The sequence below is a fragment of the Pipra filicauda genome, unplaced genomic scaffold (genome assembly GCF_003945595.2).
Source record: "Pipra filicauda isolate LSUMZ 115617 unplaced genomic scaffold, ASM394559v2 scaffold122_size2191957_pilon, whole genome shotgun sequence".
Lineage (NCBI taxonomy): Eukaryota > Metazoa > Chordata > Aves > Passeriformes > Pipridae > Pipra > Pipra filicauda.
The window spans coordinates 1149905-1173384 of record NW_024103685.1 but is presented as its reverse complement, the minus strand read 5'-3'; the positions used below and the strand labels follow the sequence as shown (position 1 = coordinate 1173384).

The following is a 23480-nucleotide window of genomic DNA, read 5'->3' as shown; positions in this document are numbered from 1 at the left end:
TAACAGTACGCATCTCTTGGATTCTCTTCCAAAGCAACTTAAGGAGATAGGTAGTTCTTATAAAAAAATAAGATTACCACAGAGAATAAAGACAATGTCTACACACACACACCTCATCCTGGATAGCCATAATTCAAGTAGCCTTATTTAGGACATAAAATCCCTTCAAAACTCACATCACTCAAAACTTAAGATACACTTTCCCTATAAAATTCTGCTTCTTCCACAAGTCATGACTCATTCCACATTTAATAATTTACGTACACTGATGAAGGCTTTTCCTATTTTCTGATGTCTAAATGAATAATGGCCATTCCCAAATAATCCAAACAGAAACGGTTACCAAAAATATGCAATGCCTTTGATCAAAAAGCATATATCTTCAAGCACTTTGGAACCTTTAAACTAGCAGAGCCTGGTAATGCTGTTCCCTCTATCATTAAAAAGCTTTAATGGTGCTTTCTTTCTTCCCAACTCACTTCCTGTTCAGAAGTTTGTTGCAATCCTTCACTGGAACTGAGAGCTCACAAGTCCTTTTCCCTATTCTAAAATGCAGGTGGTCCTCCATTTCTCTGTTGGGGCTTTCCAAATAGTATGCTAACTTAAATTTTTCTCTCAATTTATTTTATTTCTCAATTTCTCTTGGTTCTACTAAAACCCATTTTGAAACAGTATTTGATGTTCAATTTATTCTCAGTTTTAGTATTTCACTGAAAATGGTTTACCCCAGCCTACTACAGTAGCTTATTTCATAGCTTATCAGCTGCCCTATAAGGTCTTCCTCTGACTAATATGCAATTCCATTTTAATATAACTGTGTCCATAGAAAATTCTTCAAATGCTTTTTTTAATTTTACATCCTATCATTAATTATTAGAAATAACAGGCTTAAGCATAATCAAAAGTGTAATTATATCAGACTAAATCCAAAACCAACTAGGTGACTGGTAGGATTGAACATGGCATATCATGCCTTAGAATAATAGGAGGAGAGTTTTACTAATTGAGACTAAATTACAGAATTCCTTTAATTCATTGCAGAGGTAATTTATAAGCAGTGTCCTAGATCTCAGCTACTTTACATGAAATTAAACATTATATTAGACCATCTAATTCATGCATACATTACAGAGCTCAGGACAACCACTGCTGAATTGTACCTACTCTGTAGTTCAACAGCATACCACTGCTTGCTGGAGCTGTGTTCCCTGTTCCTTGCATGGCTGCCCAAAGGAGTAATGAGCTATGAACAAAACACGGAGAAAGATGCACTTCCCACTTGTTGGATGGTTTTTTGTTTGATTGGTTTTTTGCTTGATTGGTTTTTTGCTTTTTAAGTATGAACAAATGTATTTTTAAGACCTAGAGAAAAAAGTAAGACAAGCTGCATTCTTCTATTTACTTGCAGCAACCATCCTAGAAGAGTGAATTTCTACTGTGACCAGTTTTGCATTCATTTTCTGGGAAATAGACTCAATTACTGGCCTTTAAATGGTCCCCAGTTTGGGGACATCCTGCCTGCCAGAAGTTTCCATGTAAGCATGACACAAAATCAAGATTAGCCTCAAATCCTGTTTGATTAACATGATGTTCTTTAACAGAACCATATTTTCTACTTATTTCGAGTCCAGAGCAACCAACTCATTGCCCAAGCAGAACAGATGGAGTCCATCTGCAAGTGCTGACCATTGTAACTATGTCTTCATGGCTTGTCATTTTAGAACCCGCAATAAATTTTTTAGGTGATACATCAACAATCTGAAAAGATGTAGATAACATGCAGGGTCTAAATACTTCTGTAAAACTGTATTTGACCCCAGCCACAAAAGCCAAAAAGATGAGTCACTCTACCTCCACCTTTCATAAACACAGATTCTGATTTTTTGTATTGAATAGATGCTTTTGTAAGTAGGAAAGGACTTGATAAAATTGTTTAAAAACACCCACCTCTAGAACTCAGATAGTAGGAACACAAAAATACTACTACTCAGAAAACAGGTGAAGAGAGAACAAAGAAGTTTTTTTCTCTGAAGAGTATGGAAGAAAGAAGAATTCAACTTGAAATTATTACTTATTAAAGCAACTAGAACAATGAGGAGAGGGTAAAAATTTGTGAAGAAAAACAGAAAGGGGAATTTATGTAAACAAATCATTAACGGGCAAGTTTGGCCCACTGCCTTTTCTCTATTCACAACACATTTCCTGTTCTAGAAAGAGTTTGGTCAACAACTGTGCATTTTACTGTATACTTCCTCTAAGATCTGTAGGCTTTTCTTCCCATAATAAGTCCAAAATTTACAAGAATATAGTCTTTACAAAAAGGCAACAGGTCTATAGATCTATAAAGTATTTCCACATTTTAGCTATCTCACAGTTTATTATAAAAGCTTGAAGGGCAAAACTTCTGGTATCAGCCAAGCACATGGGGTACTGGTATCTATGAGGTCCTCACACGCACATATTAATTTGGTATTTGGCTCTGAAAAAAAAACGCAAAAAAATCCCCCACCTAATCATTGACAACCTTCTCAGTATTTTCCACAAGCCTGTTATGTATACAGAACCCAAGTTAGAAAGCTGTGCAGCAGTTTTGAATGGCTAACTCCTACACAATTTGTGACAACTGAATGCACAAAAGGAATATTTGCATGCCTTAGTGGTTACATTGATATCCAAATGGGTATATTAAACCCCTGAAATGCTTAAACCTTTTTGATATTTGTATGTCAAAACTACACATATAGCTGTTGTACAAAAAGTTTATACAATTTCCTGTAGGTCTGTAAACAAAATATACTATTTTCATAATGTTTTTTTTTACTTTCAAAAAATTTTGTCAAAATCCTTCAAAAAGCTAATATTTCAGGAAAGCCCACGGAGGTTGAATTGTCTGCTGCTAATACCCCACATCTGGTGTTTTTCTTATGACAGTATGGAACCAAATTCTTAGCAAGAACTCAAATCCTTCGCAGACATTCCATTATTCTAACAGTGAAACACTCATCAAGTACCCATCAGCTCCACTCCTCTTCTGCTACACTCAAGCACTACCAGGTCTTATAATAAAATATATTATCTTACAAAATGTGCATACAGCAAAATGAGATTAATATTAATTTTCTTTTCTTCTTTTTTTGGTTTTATTTGTTTGTTCAGTTGGTTGGTTGGTTCTTTGTGGTGGGTTTGGGTTTTTTGGTTTTTTTTTAAATGTTCTCAATGTTTTCTAATTAGTTTGGCTCCATTAACCAAGAGATTGCGATGTCCGTGTCCTCCTTCCTACCAATAAGTAAAGACTCTTTAAGTAATTTCTTTGTGGCATCTACCTGGACTCCTGAAGAATCCTGGGTTTCTGCTCTGTTCCTCAGACAGCAAACTCACCAGCCTGCACCTCCTGACTTCCCGGTACCCGCTACAACAGCTCTGCCCATTTCCTACTGTGGTCCGGAAAGCAGCACAGGTGAGCAGCACGTACTCCACTGATCTTCCCTAACAGGAGAAACAAGTAAATCAAGAGCATCCCCACTGAGGTCTTCCCTCCCTAAGGCAAAAAGAGACAGATGCTGTGTGGGAAGCAAAATGGCAAGGTGCACAGCAGGAATGTTGGGCTTTGTGCCTTCAAAGCTGCCAACATCCTCTGGCCTCAGGGACTACTTAGTCTGCGGGGTTGGGATAATAGAAAACATGGTAACTCCTGCCAGCTTACATGCTTTTTTGTAACATCAAGGCTCGCTCTCAAACTGTGTAGGCTAGAAAGTAGATTATTGACCTTTATTTTGAAACCTATAATAGGCTGTGTCAAATGTGTGCAGCATTGTAATAACACTCATTGCACATTTGAACACTCTTATTTCCTGTTAACAAATTGTTCTTGATTCCATTTAAAATTATTTTGATAATTTGTGGAAAATAAATTACTATCAATGGTCCACTTATCTGGGTAGTGGTAGATTGTCAATCACAGTAAACTGCATGAAATTATCTTTGCTTCCCATGTGGGTGACATTCTAATTTGATGTATCTTACTTTTTGTCAGGAACACAGCTGGCAGAAAATACTAGTGGAACTTCTTCAGGACATTTTCAATGTCAAAAAGTGGGATTTATGGAAAACCTGTTTGTTGCAGTTGAAGTTTTTTAGAAGTCTTAAGTGTCCCATTTCTAATGTTTTCCAAAAAGAAACTCTCCATTTTTCATTATGCTCTGGAATATATATATATATAATTAAAATACGACAGTTTTGCTTCATAGAAAGCTGAGAATTTCGCTTCTTGTCCTAAGTCAGGAGGAAAATTATTTTAGTGGTGAGGAATGTCTTGCCAGCTCTGCCAGCTCTAAAGAAAGATTCCTTAATAATTTTTTTGTTGTTTTTTTTCAGAGAGCTGGCTCCCAACATGCAGTAACAACTGAGAAATGAAAATTCAGATCTTACTATTCTGCTTCAAAACATTCTTAACAAATAGAAATTTCATGCATGCAGATACACTACACAGATAAAATGGACTGCTCAGTCTGTGTCACGATCAGTCACTTCAATAAACACAGCCAAGCTGAAATAAACATACAGATAGGTCTATACCAGGCAAATGCTCAAGAAAAAAAGTTCCAGACAATCCAGATGCACACTAGCTCCTAGTAAGACAAAGTTCGACTGAGTGTAACTAAGTGGCAGTGAGATGGGGGTCATCAAATGACATCCCACTAAAAAGGAAAATCTTGATCTTAGGGAGACATTTGTTATCATAAAGTACGCATATACTGTTTGATAATAGCACCACGCAAAACCGGTCCATGGGTAACTTCAGTAACAACAGAAGTACAAACAATTAACAGTTATTAGAATTTATGCCATGATGTCCTTTCACAAAGACAAGTCTGCAGTCTTCTGATGCAAGTGCAATGGCAAAGTCTTTCTCCTTGTAGCTGGAACAAACAGAATTAGGAGGTAAATCACAAGTAATCTTATAAACCCTGCTAACTTGATTTCTTTCTTAAGGGACATACTCTCCAGGGAATGATTTTACTTAGTTTGATTATTTTAACTGCTGGCCAACTATACCTATTTGTCTGTAAAAATGGAAGATTGAAACCTGCAAATACAGAACCACTTTCTCTTTGCATGCAGTTCATTTAAGTATTCCAAAAAACTTTATATTGGTAGATTTAAAGACAATAAGATAGAATATTATTTACTAAAAAGATAAAACTGAACCAGAAATAAATTATCTTGCTTGAAAAGTCACAAAATGAGTCAAGGTTAGACATCATTTAAGAGGAAAAGGGGACTATTGTTCAAGACACATTTGTACCATCTTAAAAAGAAAAGGTAATGTGTACATTTAGAGTGTATTACACCTAACAGGATACCTCTAAATAATGTATCACTTCTGTCTGTACCAGCAATATATATCACATGGCTACATTGCTTGCTATACACGTATAATAAATAATCACCACTCAACTAAAAAAATGCCCCCAGACAATAACAAACAATGGTACATAAATTAAAAAATTAGCTATTTTTCAACAGGTGTACTCCAAAATGTAATTGTAATATTATCTATCATCTCTGCTTATAAAACAATTACAGTACCTGCTTAACTACATCCCTGTATGCAGATTTTCTCTAATTATTCTATTCCATTCTAACTGACAATATATTCAGGGCACAAACCTGCTAACATACATTCCTGGCTTTAGAATTACATTATGCTCATACAAACTGACACTTAAAAATCCCAGGTACTACTACAAACTTTTGATTTTTTGTCAAGACAGCAGATAGTTTTTGTGCTCAAGCATTTTGTCTTAAGAGGGACCAGACTGGGTTTCTCTTCCTTCTGTCCCAGTGGATGTTCATTTCTGAAATAGTTTCCAGAGACTATTTAACAAACATAGCATAAAACAGATTTCACATTGTGGTAGAAGCGCTACAAACGTTCAAAAAGGACTTCATGATGGGACTCCATTTATGTTCAGCTGTATACACTTCCTCTCCCCATTCTTAACATGAGCACCAAATTTCCCTCCTGTCTCAGAAATTAGTGACAGCAGAGTACCAACCCTGTCCTCTCAGAAAACACTTCTCTTCTGACTACCTCAAATTACTCTCTGAAAACAATCCAATGTGATTTAAACAAACAGCTTTGTGAACACAGAAGTACCTCATAAAGTGGTGAAGTCAAGTAGTTTACTTTGCTATGCTTCCTAATTAATACAATTACTTAAAATACAGGTCCCCAGAAAATTCTCACTGGTACTTATTCCACTAGTTCTTATCATTGCTACATCAGCAGTATTTTTTTTCTAAGAGATTTCCAAGAGATAGACAGGAAGGAAAACCATTTTCATAGAACTACTGAATATATTTATGTACATTTGCTCTTCTTTAGACATAATCTAGTCTTCTCTTCCTACAAGGTTTTATGCACATAGCAGATTTCAGCTAACCTATCACTACTACAGATGCCTCTTATATCAGCTTAAGAGGGTTTCTGTTAAGCTGATATATTATGCACTGCCTCCGTGGGCAAATACATATGGCACAAATATACTTATTTTTATATGTGTGTTGGAGGGGGCTATTTTCTCTGTTTTCTGTAAGTACTACTCATTGCTGATAGAAAACCAGCAAAACACAATTATTAACTGGTGTTAACGACAGAAAAAAAAAGGTAAAAAAGGGTAAAGTGCTTAAAGTGAAGCTGTGATAGATTGCAGCATTCCTGATAATTTCAGGGTGATGTGAGGCTGGTTCAGGGCTCCCTTTTCACCTCACATTTTCCATGAATGTTACATATCCAGTGTCCAGAGACTGGGTGTCAAGGGTGGCAACCTAGGTGCATTTTTGGCCCTAATGAATGCAATAGGTTTTTCCATACTCCTTTGAAAAGTTCTCACACTTCAAAGGTGCAGTCCTCTTCCACTTAAAACACTGTCAATATCTTACATGTGCAGAGATTAGGAAGAAGATCTAGAAAAGGAAGGGAAGTGTTTTCATTATAAAACAATATAGAAGGAAAAGTTAGGAAAAAAATTTTAGTGATCATCAACAAGGCCCAGAGCTAATTCTCTGGAAACATGTGTTTGGGAGGAAGCATGTGATAGGGAAACAGGGGGTCATCTAATTCAAGATATGCACCTCATGTGGACAAACCACAAAGAAGGTTAATGTCATCAGCAATCTCCCATCTCACAACAAGGCAGTAACTATTAAAATTTTTTCCCATCAGTGCATGACTTCTATACCTAATTATTTTGCAAATATCTGTGAAAATAAGTTTTCATATCTATTGATTTTAAGGAAATGGACATTTATGATGAATGTTTTGCACACAGATTATTTTCAAAGACTTTTCAACGGGTTTTCAGTATATTTCAGTTTCCTAGGCCCATTTTGCAAAATTGCCTCAGACTTTTTTCACTTTATTTCTGTCCTTTTACTAATGCTCCCAATGGCAATCACCAATGAATTGAAAGATAAACAAAAGAATACAACTTTTTGGTGCTGTTTGGTTAGGAAGAAGCAACTTTTAAATTAGTATTTTTTGTTCTGTTTAAAATAATTAACAAATATATCTTCACATTTTGAAAAGCTTTTCATTCTGACAGTAATTTATTAAAGGTCTGATATTAGCACATGCCTTAAAATGAAAATGGAGAGCATAATCATCTTGGAACAGGCTGCCTCGATAAGGTTTTGATGTCCTATCCCTGGAAGTGTTCAAGGCCAGGTCGGATGGGGCTTGGAGCAACCTGGTCTAGAGGAAGCTGTCCCTGCCCATGGCAGGGACCTACTGGAAACAGTTCTCCATTTCTTTCTGAACAGCATTTAGCTCTTATTTGATCCCAGCCCACCACAGCTTGCTCATTCTGAGCTTCCAAACTGCAATGCTGTCACAAAGCTCATTTTCCATTAAATACTGAAGTTCTGTCAAGTTTTAAGCAGCTTAACAGCACCCTTCTCTGGCCAAGTCAGGAGGCCAAGACAGGAAAACAAACAGAAACAAGAGGTGAAGGTGTGTAGACAGCACTCAAATATCCACTTTGACTTTCTGTAAAGAACATAAAGCATCACTCATTAATCAGTTAATTATCTCACTACTTGGAAATGACTGTATGTTCATTCAGTCAATATCTTCTACTGATGACTCGAAAAATCATGAACATGATATCAACAAATAAGAGAACCAGTCTTCTTGAAAATATCCACTCCCACAAGATCATGAGCATTTGAATGCAGATCATTCACTCTGACAAAGTGATAAATGGAAATGACACACAAGAGAGACTCATTGTATAACTTCAAACCAACTACTCATTTGGGAATAGAGGATTATTAACTTTTTGTTCTCAAAATTCTGATTTGAAAAGTGAAACTGTGAAGATAGCAAGTCCCTGCTCACATCTGCCCATCTGAAGGGGCACAGGAGAATGAATTATCCAGCTTGTGTCTTTCATGAACTGACAGCAAGACTTTCATCAATGCGTTTTACTAAGACTGGAACCTCATAAAGGCAGTGAGCTTGCAGTTTTAACACTGAAGGCTCTGTTTACAAATAATAAGAGGCTGATTGGGCATAAAGAAATCAGCAATAATTCTACTATTAAATTATACTTTAGGAGAATGCAAGAAAAGAGAGATGAAGGAATAGATAGAACAAGAAAGTAGGAAACTGTCATTGACCCAACAAGGGAGACACTGAAGGAAAAAACAAGGCCCATAAAATTTGAGACTTGGGAGATGGGAATCCTAGCTTCTCCCACGTGGTTAATTTATTCTGGAAAATCTATCAAAAATGGAAATTTAGAACTCCTTTTATTTACCTCTAATGCAATGTTACTTTGCTCAAAAGGTATGATTGAAGATGACTGAAGTGTTACACTTTTTGTGTAACTGTACACTTTTCTCTCAAACTAAGTAGTAGAGCTTTCTCTTTCATATTGTGTTTCAGATAGGTGATCTCCAGTACTGAAGTGGATAAACTTATCAACTGATTTCACATGCAGCACTGAGAAGTCATCAGATGCTATCGACTCATTACTCATATGGGGAAGGTCAAAACTAATGACATATGAAACTCCCTTTCTTGTTATTAGTCCCCTGAGTCATCCAATTCCCACTGTATTGATCTTCATTTTTTGCTGCCTCCTTCTATATAACAAGCAATACTAATGCAGGTAACCCCTGTGACTCATCCCTTGGGCTCACCCACCTGTGAACTGCGAGTGAGATGAGCTACTATGACACTGCTTTCCTCTGGAGTCTTTCACTATATCTGACCAGGTTACTGAGACTGCTGTTCTGCTTTTGGCAGCATTTTTTTATGTTTAAGTACATACATTATTTATTTTTTACCAAGCAGACTACAAAAAAACCTGGTAAATAATGACCATATTAATTCATTTGCTAATCAAAGTGGAATATTCCAATATCTTCATGATTTCCCAGGTAAAAGAGAAATAAGCATTTTCTGAGATTGGAAAAAACATTTAATAAAAATTAGATATGATGACAATAATCTTTCTAAAAAATGGGAAAACATAATGTCTTTATGAAAAAGACACAATATCAGCTTCACATACAGGAATGAGAAAAAACTAAAGACTTTAATGGATTATATTTTCCAGGGAAAGGTAAATTAACGTTTTCATTTTTCTCTCTCTAACTCAGAAGGGGACATGAAAAAAAAAACCTTTCTACTGATCTCCTTCTCCTATTTTTGTTGGTTCAAGCTGTGACTACTTTCCAAAATTATTGAGCCATGCATCAGAAACAGCCAGTAATAACTACTAAGAACATGTTTTTCTCGAATGCTCATGTCTCTGTTTCCATTCTTAAACTGAACTTACATTTCTCATAGTTCTCCCTGCTCCTTCAATAAAAGTGCTAGTGTTACGCACTCAAGCTTACACACCACTCAACTGACACATTCTCCACAGATTTTATTCAGTATCAAGCATATCCAAGTATTACATACTTTATTAAAGCATCACACTGATATTCCATAATGACCATAAGACACCACTGTATCACTATATCATTTTAATGAAATATTCACGTTATGATCAGCTTATGAAACTTTCATACTAATACTGACTAACCCACCACCCCCCACAAAGACTGCCAAAACAAAAGCTCAACTATTGCAGTGCTTTGTTGGCAAACTCTGAATGCTTCTTTCTCCTTCAAAGTGAATAGCAAAATTTAGGCATTTGCTTCCTATCTCTCCTTAGTAAAAATAAAAATTATATTTTAGAGCTCATTCTATTCTCTGTGATTTATAGTGCATACTCCCTACATTCATCATTTCAACTAAGTCTTTTTTTATCCATTTTCAGGTCTAATGGTGAACCACAGGCCAGGCAAATTGCCTTCTCTTTATTGCTAATACTCTAATCAGTGCTAATAAGGAATCATCATGTCAATCTTCATGCAATTATATTGCTGACCAGCAAGATGTCTATATAAAATATTTTCTTCACTCCTCCAAAACATTTTAAATGAATGGAGACAACAACAGTAACCCTTCTTTTGTACTTCTAAATGCATATTCACATAAAAGGAGTAAACTCTTCTGTCTCCATTTTTCCTTGGAGCCTTAAAAGTTTCAAATTTTTATTTGCTCTCTATGAATATATGGAATATTAAGCAAGATGATTCCTTATATTTTCAAAATTTCACAAAGTGAAATAATCTTTAACTTAGAATGATATTTTTCTGAAGCTCAACAATGTGCATAGCATATAGAGGATTATCTGTATTGCAAATGTTTCTCTGTGTGGATATTTTACTTGTGAAAACATTTAAGGAATGACTCAGTAAATTAGATAGTATAATCACATCATTTTGTTTATTATAATCACAACATTCTGCTAAATTCGAATACCATTCCCCAGGCTGATTTTGCTAATGCAGTCACATTGTTAAATAGATATGGTCAGTAATTTTGCATTAAAAAAGTTACTCCTCCTTCAACTAGGTTCTCACTTGCTGTTTTAAGAAGAACTACTATGAAATAAAAGCACACAAAAATAAAAATAAATCTATAGTAACATAATCAAAATGCTATTCCATAAGACCCTATTCCTACAGACAATTTATGGACAACCTTAGCTTTTACAAATTGTTCAAAGGACTCTTACAGATCTTTTCTAAGTGTTTGCAGGAACATGATTTCACTGCGGTAGAGCTACCCATTTTGCTTCTCCCCACCAAAAAAAATCCCAAACAGTTGCAAAGCTCTGGTTTTTATGGAACATAATCCTGAACAGATGGCTGCATATAAGATATGCTTTTATGCAAAGACATACACACACATATTATATATATGAGACATAAATACATATATATATATATTTTAACTGGAGAGCATCTGCTTTTGATGCTCATTTTGGTCATTTTTGTATGGATACTTTTGTGGGTATTAACAGTACAAGCTTTTATCATATATATTTGCACTATTATCATCATGATCCTTAGACAACAATATTCCTGTGTTTCCTAGCAATCAACAGTTTTGAGTTCAAGCCAAAAAGTTTTGTTTGCTACATAAACACAAACTCCTCAGACACTAAATGAAATCTGCTACTCACACAAAAGTTTGAATATTTCAGATTCCATTCAGTGTAGAGAACTGACAGGAAAGCATATCAATTTAACTAAAATGAAATTTGTACTGTTCTGATGGGGCTTCTAGTCACGTCTACCAAAAATTACAGCCCTGGTATTTGAGGTAGAAAATCTGCAAAGGGAAAAAAATGAACTCTCCTATGATTTTTCTTTCCCTCTGCAATTAATAAAGTTAGTGCATAAATAGAAAAGGTGTTGCATTGGTGACTGCTATGTACTACTGTATATATATTCTAACATAATCTTTAAAAGTATGATGTCTATACCAGTAAAAAAAAAGAAAAGATATTTTGGTCTGTCTATTTTGAAATCCATAGCCCACAATGTAAGGCAGAGATTAAAAATTAATGTGGATTATTTAATATAATGCCATGCTGAACTAACTCATGGGAAATAAAGGTCCATTCTTCAAAGGCTAGTTTTAGTACAAGTAATTTCTAAAATCATGAAGGTATTTTGTTCACTCTTAAGACTCTATCCTTCTTTGTGACAGAATTACTCACTAGCAAAATCATTCCAAAAGTTGAAAACTAAAGTAGAGAATTCTTCTTGCTGTGCTGGACAGTACCAACCTCCGTAAATACTTCCTATATAAGTATTACCTTTTGCATTACAAAAATTGCAACTTTTACTAGAATATGGAAAAATTAGGTTAAACGATGTAATCTATTTCAAAGGACATATATGGAGATATATATATACACACACACATATACTCATTGGAGTATATATCCACATATATAATGCATAAATTGATGTAAAATTATGTAAATACCTGAATAAATATACGCTAATTAATTAATAAATGGACAGATTTTTGGGCCTATGACAATACTGACTTGGATTAGTTATAAAGGTTACAGCTGTCTTGCAAATCACCATAGACATCTCAGTCTTAGTTTCTCAGGGACAAGCAACCAGCTGTAAAAGCAGATCATGACTGTTGTAATAAGTATCACACCCCCTATTCAGTATCAGTTGCAGAGTGCAGTGATGATTTTTCTTTTGTGCTGCTACTATGGCATTTCTTACCTTCATGTACTGGCCGATACACTAAACTCATACTTGCTACGAAAACTGGCTAAAAAACAGATTCGGATCCGCAATAAGAAATATTGCCTTTTTGTAGTGAATTAAATATTCCCTTCACTTAATTTACAGGACAAAAATATCTTTGTGTAAGACCACTTCAATCTGAGAGAAACATCAAAAATTTCTATAATTATTCAAAGGATCTGGGATGTCTCCTCCAGACCAGATGACTGTGAATTCCCCACAGCGCATTTAAAAGTGTTTTCCCTTTGAGCATTCCCTTATATAAGGTAGAGTTAAAACTTTAAAATAGTATGAAATTCACTTTGAGTCTTACCAGAAAAGACACTGGGGATCTTGGAAAGAAAACTTTTCACTGTGCGAATAGGAATCCCATTTTTCTCATCTTGCATGCGGGCTATGACATCTTCCATCTGAACAGAGAGAGGGGAAAAAGAAAGAAAGAAAGAAAGAATAAAGAAATCCAGAATTATTTCCTAAAATTAATCTCCAAGAAATCCCAGATTAATCTCTCAGAATGACAGGTCCACTCTTGCTATTTCTTTCTTAACTTATAACTTATATTCTATATTTTTACTGAACAGGCTACGAACTACAAGTAATTTATTCATGCACAAGAGTAAAAAAAATTATGTACTCAAAGTCTCTTGAGAAAGAAATAGCAACGCAGAACAACTTAATTAAAGTTATATTTAATTAAAGTAGGTAAAAGAAGTTGTCAAAAATCATTGGTGGATATAAAACTTCATTTTTTGATTGTATTAATGGTATTGTACCACATATAAAAGCAAAATAGACATGTACAGACAAAATAGACACATATAGACTTCTAGGGGACTGATACAGTTCTCAAATAGACTGTTCAAAACAAAAATAGAGCTTTTAAGTTCAAAGTAAAAATTCCTTCTTTTCTTTAGAGAAGGGGAAAAAATACAGCATGAAGCAATTTTGCATCCCTGGAGACAGCAGAGCCAGAAACACAAGATTTCTTTCCAAGTAATGAAGTGGGTATAAGAATATTTAAGATTGATTTAGTAATTCTTTTTTATATACTCTTATATTAGCTCAGTTTTTCCAACTCAATTTTTAGGCTAATTTGGATCATATATTTTATAAATTACACCCAACTCAAAGGTTCACTTTCCTGTGAACTGCAAACAGCAAGCCCTTTTACTGGAAAACACAACAAATATTTGGAATCATTGGGTTATTTAATTTCAATCATTTCATAATTGAAGTTTACACATTTTCAACTTCATTCTTTCTTTCTTTCTTTCAATATCTAACTTCTCAAAATATTCAATGAAATTGTCATAAAATTAATTACAACTATTTTTAATTAAATCACCAAGATACTCCACATGAAAAACTCTGTGTGATAGGGCATTTTATACTCTTTTATTAGTAAAAGTTTTCTATCTCACCTCTATGCCCTAACAGGTTCCCAAAGAATTGATTTAAAGTTTGTGGCTGGGGCGGGTTGTGGAAGCAGACTAACAGATAAAATTCTGTCATGCACCTTTTTTCCACTGAAATCAGATGACCCACATTAGCAAACAGCAAAGCAGCATTGGGTGCAGCTGTGCATTAACTGGCCCAATAAGTGAATTGTATAGAGTCAGAAAACAGAACAGCATTTGGGATCATCCATAGTGTATGTAGGAAAAAGAACAAAAATCCATACCGAGAAAAAACCCGAACTCAATGAGTGCAACTTGTTATGAAAAACCTATTTACACAGAGAGTGTCTGGAGGTTCCCGTGCTCCATGTACTTACGGATCATACATTGACAACCCAAGGAATGCAAATCCAAAAATTACACAGAAGTATCTATTATTAGTAAGATGTGAAAAACTGAGCCTATTGCTCAGAATTAAGCAATGTGCAAATGTAACAGAAGAAATGAACCAATGTTCATCTGACATGGAATTTAATAATTTAAATAGAAAAGGCTATTAATAGCCTTGTTGACACAATTTCTTCACACAATTGTTGACACTACCTATAAATGGAGTCTGTCCCTTTGTTTATTATACATATAATAACTGAAGGCTTGTATCGACCCCTTCTAAATTCAGTTGGTAAACTGTCTTATTGAATTATTCATTATTCATTAAATGAATAAGAAGTCACTCAAATTCAAGTGAATATCTTCGTTGATCAAATTTGATGATAAATTCCACACATGAGCAGAGTAAGCTTTTAAGAATATTGCTAGAACTGCAATGTATGTTACACTAGGACAAAGTTTAGAAGGCAGTACATAAGGCAACATGATAAAGGTATATTTGCATTATAATAAAGATTACTACAAACAAAGGGCATGAACTTGGAACACAGTATTAGAGGTAGAGAGATGTAGTTACCACTTGCTCAAGAACATGTGCAAATATTTAATGCCCAGCATTGTTAGTGCTGTCAGTAATCAGTCTTTTAAGGGTACATGGAATGAATTGTTAAGTGACATTCACATATGCTTCCCTAAACTTGCTTCGTGGACAGGATTTATTCTAAACTGTATAAAATCTAACTCTGATAGGGACTGCAGCTCTGGGAAAGTTCTCTGGTTTTGATCAACAAAGTGAGCTCTAGCATGTCTGCACTGCAAAATTACACCTTCCCCATCACATCAAACTTATATTATTGTTCTGTATTAGGAGTGAATACCCTCTGTGCAAAAGGCAGCTCACATTCCAGACAGCATCACTATGTACTACCTGGTTAACTCAGTGAAAAAAGATTACTTCCTGAGTGGGAATGTTCTGAAACAACACACAACACAAGATATGGCTAATTAGTTACAGTTGACCTGGGATTCTGCATGTTACATGTTAGACTACAAAATTCTTATTTTTCTGTCCCTTTTTGTACAGAAATCTAAGAAGTCGCTTGTGGTTTGTGGTTATCTTAAATCTTAAACATAAGAACTCAAGAAAACAAAGGGCAATTTTTAAAAAACAATTAAAGATTCAAAACTATCTAATCCAACATATGCAGGTGCACAGTTTAACTTTCAATACATGTAGTGGCTATTTCTGTTTTAGCTGCTTTAAATTCAGCAAATATATAATCTCTTCCACTGAAAAACATCTCATTTACTTATATTTGGGAAGCAGCAGTCAAGGCACTTCTCAGTCATTCATCAAAAATGACCTAAGACAATGAAAGGGTAGAACAGTTTAATTAGAAAGATGAAAGAAAATCCTAATCTAATTTTGCTCAAGAAGCCTAATCTGGGAAACATATGCTGCTGCCTGATGCAATAATTTTCCTTCCTGAGGTATCACTGTTTTCTTGTGAGTCACCTGCCCTGACGCTGAAAAGTAAAATACAGACTTCTTTATTTTACCTCAGAATTAGACTTCCACAATTCTTTTCATATGTTGTTACCTGGCTAAACCTGACTGTCTCTGATCTTGCAATGGGATCTTTTCAGCCCTAAACATTCTCAAAGAACTCAGAGGAAAAAAATCCACAAATAATTTGCCTCCTGATCATTCTGCAAATTGAACTCAATATACTTGAAAAAAAGAAGTTTTATAAGCACATCTTTTTAGCTTTTTGTTCATCATTATACATCACTAACAGGGTAAGTGTAGCTAGGAAGAAGTTCCCAGTGCATCACAGATTCTACAGCCTTTCTAAATAAAAGTATTCTTCAAAATATGTGCAACTTATTTACCAGTGAGGCAATTCTAACCCTGACAAAAACTCACTAACCTTCTAATGCACGGGCAACTCAGAAAAAACTTAAAATATTAATATTTAAAACTTCATTTGTCTCCCTGTGAAAATAATTTGAAGCCTCATCTTGACATTTAAGGACTCTGTGAAAATCTATTTCAAAGACTAACTCTATGACAACAGTGACAAAGCATCTTATAATGAAGCAAAATAAAAAGAGGATAGCAATATCCTGTAATAGAAAGTCTACAGCTTACAGGAGTCATTGAATAACAACTCACTCTGCTCCAAATACACTGGGAGCTAGGCATGCAGGCATGCATGACTTACCCCAGGAGCAGAACCCATACAGAACTAACACACCCACAAAGTCAGTAGTATCTGACCATGAGATTCTGGTTCCTTAGATTTCAGTGCCATGTGGTTTGAGAGGAGAGACCCTGATCTTTAAATTTCTATATCTAAATATGAATTTCATTGCTAACCATCTGCACATCTTGCAAAAATAATCAACTTTCACCATAATTCAGCATCACTGCATCTTAAAAAGTAGGGGGGTTTCATTAGTTCAAAGACAAGAAAAGTCAAAAGTGCAAAAGGTTTGCAAGTTCAGGACAACACTTTTTTTATTCCTGTAAAATTTAGCCTAGATCAACTCCACATAAAGATGATCACTAGATACAAGGATTACAATAGTAGAAAAAGTAATTGGTCTGGAATTAAATGAAATTCAAGAGATACATGGTAAAAACTTGAAGCTTTGACCCACTCAGACATATAGATATATCAATTTGATTTCTGTTCCTAAAAAAAATAATTCAGTGACAGGGAATTAAGAGTATACCCAGGGACATTAGAATGAAACTGAGCATAATTTTGTACTCAGTATCGTACCTCAGAACAGGAGATTGCTCTTACATTGAGTGTACTGGGGTTCACCCACACTACAACTTTCTTAATTTTGCTAAAATCTTTCTTATCCTCTTACACAAATGCAGGGGTGGAATAACCCAGTGGAACTAACTACAAACCTCATCCAAACTTATTAAGAAGTAAAAAGAGTTACAGTATGTAAAGATTTCTTACACACTATACAACAAGTTTCCTTAGAGATTTTGTCCCCTCCTTACTTCCTTAGACATTTTTTCCCTTGCTACTTTAGCATTTTACAGAGTCTGAAGTTGTTAGTGCAGCTGGCAAGAAGGTTGCAGGAGGTTTCCTTAGCCATATAGAGGTACATCAAGCAACATGAGCTGAACAAAACCTGCCGGGTAGGAGAAAGATGCAACATTCCTTACAAGGTATCTGTTTTCCAACACATGCAAAGGATTAGATAGATAGACAGATAGATAGATAGATTCTCACCTTAGTAGTATACTTATTAGTATTACACTGGTAATTAGTTTCCTGTACCTGCTCTTCCTTTCAACAGTGCTCCTCTCAAACCCCATTGTACTACTTATGCTCTGTCTCGCATGCTGTCAATTATACTACAAATTTTCTGTTGAGACTTTCATATTTACATGAATGGCTTAACTACCCCATCAATGTTTCAGTTTAGGAGCCTCAGTCTTCCCATGTGAGCTGCTCTTTGCCCAGACTACACATGCCAACAATCACTGCAATATCCTTCTTTAATCATCATAGTGCCTCCTGAGAGCTACCCAAATCAGCGAAACAGGGATCTTTGCTCAGCTAGTCAGGCTGCATCACTGAGAAGAAAAGAGCACAAAATACAGGAACTACAAATCCCAGGAGGCTGCACTGACAAGCACAGATACAGGCAAACTGATCACCTGATCAAATATTTTGCTCACCAAACTAAAACAAATAATCTCAGTTTAGAAGTGCTGACAACCATTTTTCTAAATCAAGCGTGTAAAAAAGAGATGGTTTAATATCTCTGTATCAAAGATTTTAGCATTTTACATTTAATGCAGAATTGGGTTATTTCAACTCTTCATTCCTTCTTGGGATGAAAACCAAGTTTAAAACATTCGGCAGTCCAGAAAAGTACATTTAGATTTTTGACTAAAGTACAGCACTAAAAGTTGGGATTGAAACATGCAAGATTAACCAAACTGTTAATGATAGTCATGCACAAAGTCTCTGAGCTTGTTGAAAAAAACCCAAACAGTCAGGGTTTCCTATAAGAGAGCAGTATTGCATCTCTGGGCTACCAAGACAGGAAACTATCCTAAGTACTCTCTGATGAACATTATATTAGAGAATAACTTAATTAAAAGAATACAAGAATTACTGGTCTCATTCTTTTCAGAGTCTCTGTTTACTGAAATAATTATTTGACATCATAAAAACAAATGACAAACCAACGCAAAAGTTTCCAATCATATTAAATAGATGCTATGGAGATAGTTTGAAAAGCCTAATTTTCTACATATACCTATGATGCTGGCACCTCTGCTCGTGTTCCTTTCCTTCCATAGTAAGAAGACACTGGTATGAGCAAACAGTTCATTCTCTGGCCTTAAACAGAATATCTGTGGAGAGCCAAGGATGTTCTGCTTTCACATGTAGCACAAAAGTCTATATTGAAGCATTAGCTATCATCAGTCTTACGGCTTCATTTGTAGTTTTCAATCTAAATTTCCACTTAAGGTTCAAATTTATTTGCCCTCTTTAGCCGTCCTGTGTCAGATACAACAGATAATGTTCCAAATTGTCTGTAAAACAAGTGTGGTACTATACACACTAACAGCCTGTGCTTACATTAAATGAGTGCAAACCTTTTTCATTTATTAAGAATAATTTAGGCTATTTTTAATTCATTTGAAAATCAATGCCAATTTTGTGCAACTATTTTTGAGACCTGAGTTTTTCCGAATTAAAGGAACAGTCCCACTGGGCTTCTCCCTACCATCAACCCTGTCTGTTCATTACTGAGCTTGCATCAATATGATAGGCTCTGCACACTTTTCTGATTTAGAATTGGCTTCAAATTATAATTTTAAGCATATTCTTGTCTTATTTACATAACTAAAATGCTAAATCAACAAACCCATCATTTTATTTTAAAAGTGCTTGTAGTTTAATAGAATTCATACAAGTAATTTTTGTGCTTTTCATTCCTACACCTATCTTAATAAAGAAGGGCAACTTAAAAGCATACTTTAAACTCCTGTCATTAACCTGTAATCATGTGGCCTGCTCAGAAGCTACAGCTGTCAGTGATTCCTAGGTAAAGATTGAATAAAGGTTAATCCCCAGCAAATAAAAACTGTACAATATTGAATGGAAAATCTTGGAGATACCATATAATATATTCTGCAGATAGCAACTGATGCTAATAAGTAATTATATTTTCTCCCAAGGACTGCTAATGTTGAGCTAGTGGTTTGATGCCCCAACATGTCACGAGATACGACTTTTTTTTCTCTGTTTCATACACTGGGTAAATAGAAGGTCTCCTGTGAAGGACTAGGAATCAGAATGGGGAAAATTTCAGAAGTGGAAGAAGATGTACAGTGATTGAAAGGACTTTGTGATACAGACTTTACAGTTATTATGTATATACAGTTATTATGTATGTATGCTTCCCCAGAATTTGTATTTCCTGGGCATGTTCAGGCTTGTCCGCTTACCTGCTTTCCTGCGGATTGTCTGGAGAAGCTGCAGAGAGGAGACAGCCTCCATTCACCCCTTCTCTCCCCAGTTCCTCCCACGTTCCTCTCTCTTTCGCCTGTGCCCCTATCCTGATTTGCTTCCCCCTTTGTCTGTCTCATGCTCCACCCCATGTCCTGGCCCTTTCCCCATCTAAAACTCGTAAAACACCGACACACCTGAATAAAGCATCCATTTTGCACCTCTACCTTGTCCCCAAACCCATCCGTGCTGTGTCACGGCGGCCCCATTCCCCTCCCCCCTCGGACCATGGCAATCACCCAGTAATCTTTTATTTCTATCTCCACTCTGCAGTTATTTCTTTTTGTGCCTCCTTTGGATAAGTTGAACTGAAGACATTTTAATACTGTATTTCACCAAAAAAAAAAAAAAAAGTTCTTTATTCTAATTCAGAAAAATAGTGCAAGTTTGCTTCTGTCAATATATATTTTGAGAATTTAGCACATCATAATTCTGTCAATAAATCTATAACACTTCATGAGCTATTACTCCCATTTTTTTCAAGTAGATAAATTTTGTTTCACCTAAGGTCCCTACACCTAGATACACAGGACATACATCCTGTTCACTGAATGCATATCGATGCCATGCAGCTGGATTGTGATCAGTAGACTGACGTAGTTTCTAAAAACTACTCAACAGGCATTACAGATAAAACATATAATTTTAGAGGAATATATCATACTGATTCATCTTTGGAATTGAGAAAAGATTATAGAAAATGCTATAATAACTCTACAAAAAGTCAGGTAGTTGGCAACTCCAGCTTCCTGGCCCTCATGAAAATGCAATTTCAAACAACAAAAAACATATTAAGTAAGGGAAAAAAGTTGTATTTTTTTTAAATTAAACACTTGAAAAATAATTCAAGTATGCTTTAAAATTGTTTCATACTATTAATACTTCATAATTTATTTTTACCCCACCCTTTCCAAGCAAAGAAGCATTTTTGATATTTAGGAAATGTCACAATCAGACACAGAAAATATAAAAGTTTATGCACTGATCCAAATATTGCTACTTTAAATGAATGTTTTTCATGTTTAAATTATAGATAACATTTCAGTTTATTATCTGGGGTTTTTTTTGAACATAAACATTATTATTATAATCAATTAAAAATACAAATTCCTCAAAACTTGAATGCTAGTGTTGCACAACAAAACTGGGGAAAGCTTATCCAAAGGAGTTAAAAAAACGCAATCCAGATGGTGAAACTTCAAGACCACTGAAGTCAATGATAATTTGGGAAATTGCATTGCAGCTTTCAGTAAAATCATTATTTCCATGACAGGTGTGAAACATTGGTTGGAATGACAGAGGAAAAGGAAGCATCACTGTGGGTACTTAAGGAAAAAAACACAGCTTGATGAAGACGGTCTTGGTGAAAGAGTAATTTTATTAATAGCAGGATTTCTGTAAGAATATTGCATTCCAAAAAATATAATTTTTTAAAGCAACTAAACCTATAAATAAATTTTATTATTCTGTCAGGTCATGACTTAAACTTCTAAGCTGTGCTACCAGCTTAGAATGTTTCTTGGGCAAAATACATATTTTTAAAATACAGTCTCTCAAAGTCAAGATATTTCCTAAGTTGTACTGATCATTCATGATATGATAGTCCTGACCTTAAAAATGAAGTGTTCTGTATATTTTAGATACAGAGAAGCTCATCTGGAAACCTGACCTCTGAGAACCCAAATGGACCTTTCAAAACAATATTACAAAAATGGTCAAAATGTTTGGATTTTTTCCCAAAAAGGAGAAAAATAAAATGACAAAAAACAAAAAAAAAAAAAAAAAAAAAAAAAAAAAAAAAAAAAAAAAAAAAAAAAAAAAAAAAAAAAAAAAAAAAAAAAAAAAAAAAAAGAAAAAAGAAGTAGCAAAGTCTGGTAGCCTGGTCACTACGCAGGCTGAAATTAAAAGAAATAAACAAATGCAGACATTTTTTGCAGGAGATGCAAAATAAGGAATTAAGATAGCTTATACATAGGTAACTCAGAAGCAAAGGCGAAATGTAGCTATTGGCATATTTTGCCTTCACAGAAAACACTCACAAAAATATTAGCTATAGTAGAGCCATGATATACTCATCTACCTAAAACAAAGTGACATTCCCCAGTGGAATACTTACCCTGACTCCAACATATTGTCATTTAATTCTAAAGTCTTCAAAACCAGATGTTTTCTAAATTGGTACATCTTTCTTATTTGTGTCATCTGTTACTAATGGTTTTAAATCTAAATTTGTCTGGTTGGAATCTCTTTTCCTTGCTCATCAGATGATCCCAAACATTACAAAGCCACATCACTGCAGCAAATCATTTCAGAAGCAGCTACTGCTGACCAAGGAGGAGACCTTTTTAAAGAAGTTCAATATCATCATCCTTCAAACACTGAAGAGGGAAAAAGTAATTATAAGAAATTTTTCAAATTACATTGACAGAAATAACATTTCGGGGCAAACAATTATAAGAAAATGGAATAATAATTTAGAAAATGACTGTGAGGTATCAGAGAATCATAGAATAGCTTGGGTTGGAACAAACTTCCAAAGATCATCTAGTCCAAACCCCCTGCTATGAGCAGAGACATTTTCAACTAATGCAGGGTGCTCAGAGCCCCATCCAACCTGACATTAGATGTGTCCAGGGATGGAGCATCCACCACCTCTCTGGGCAACCCGTGCAGTGTTTCACCAATATAAGGACGAAGATAAAGCGTAATTAGTTTGGTGACTTCTGCATTGCTCTCTGCCCTATGGAGGGGGAAAACTGAAGGAGGCAAGGTGGTCTTCTACTTCTTCAACATCTAGAGAACAGAGATATTTTATAAAAACTAGATTTCTAGTTCTCTTGGTCCTTTAAGTTGCTCCAAGGCATTAAATCCCATTAAATACAGAAGCATAACTGCAACCATAAAAACAGATTCTTGCCACTGACTTTTAAATTATGCTCTTATAAAAAAGTTGTTCTTCATTGCATTACAGTATGGTAAGCTTTCAGTGTCAATTCTATTTGGCATTTAAAAAAAGAGGCTGCTGATGTAATATGGTAATGTAGCATTATATGACGGATTGGTTTCACAGTAGTCTGTTTACCCTCTGTTACACAACTTACTTGAAAAAAAGTATTTTATTTTACCTAACCTGAATAGATAGAAAATAGACAGTTGTGTGCGTTCTGGCTGTGTCAGTTCTTAAAGCATGTCAAATGTAAAAGAAAGGAAAACAAAAGAAGTACTGAACTACTGATCTGCCAAGTCAACAATACAGATAAAGAATGGAAAAAGTCCACCGAAAATGCAATCATGGTACATTCCGTACGCAAAAAAAAAAAAAGAACATATCTAGAAGAGTACTGAAATAAATGAAACAGAGCATTTAAAACATTTTCCATAAAAATTTAGCTGCCAGCATTCCAATAACACCAGTATGTTTTCCCTCCTTATTAAAAATCTTATCATCATC

The 23480-nt window shown here is 35.0% G+C and overlaps 1 protein-coding gene across 12 annotated transcripts in view; it reads right to left on the bottom strand.

The window, feature by feature from the left end:
* RGS7 (regulator of G protein signaling 7) overlaps positions 1–23480 on the bottom strand; it is a 274166-nt gene that overhangs the window by 123807 nt on the left and 126879 nt on the right. For all 12 annotated transcript variants that reach the window (XR_005566261.1, XM_027750669.2, XM_039388723.1 and 9 more), the window contains exon 3: positions 12998–13094. Coding sequence is in view for 11 of the 12 variants with exons in the window: in XM_027750669.2 (XP_027606470.1) it covers positions 12998–13094 (97 nt within the window). In the remaining variant the exon portion in view is untranslated. The remainder of the gene's footprint in view (positions 1–12997; positions 13095–23480) is intronic.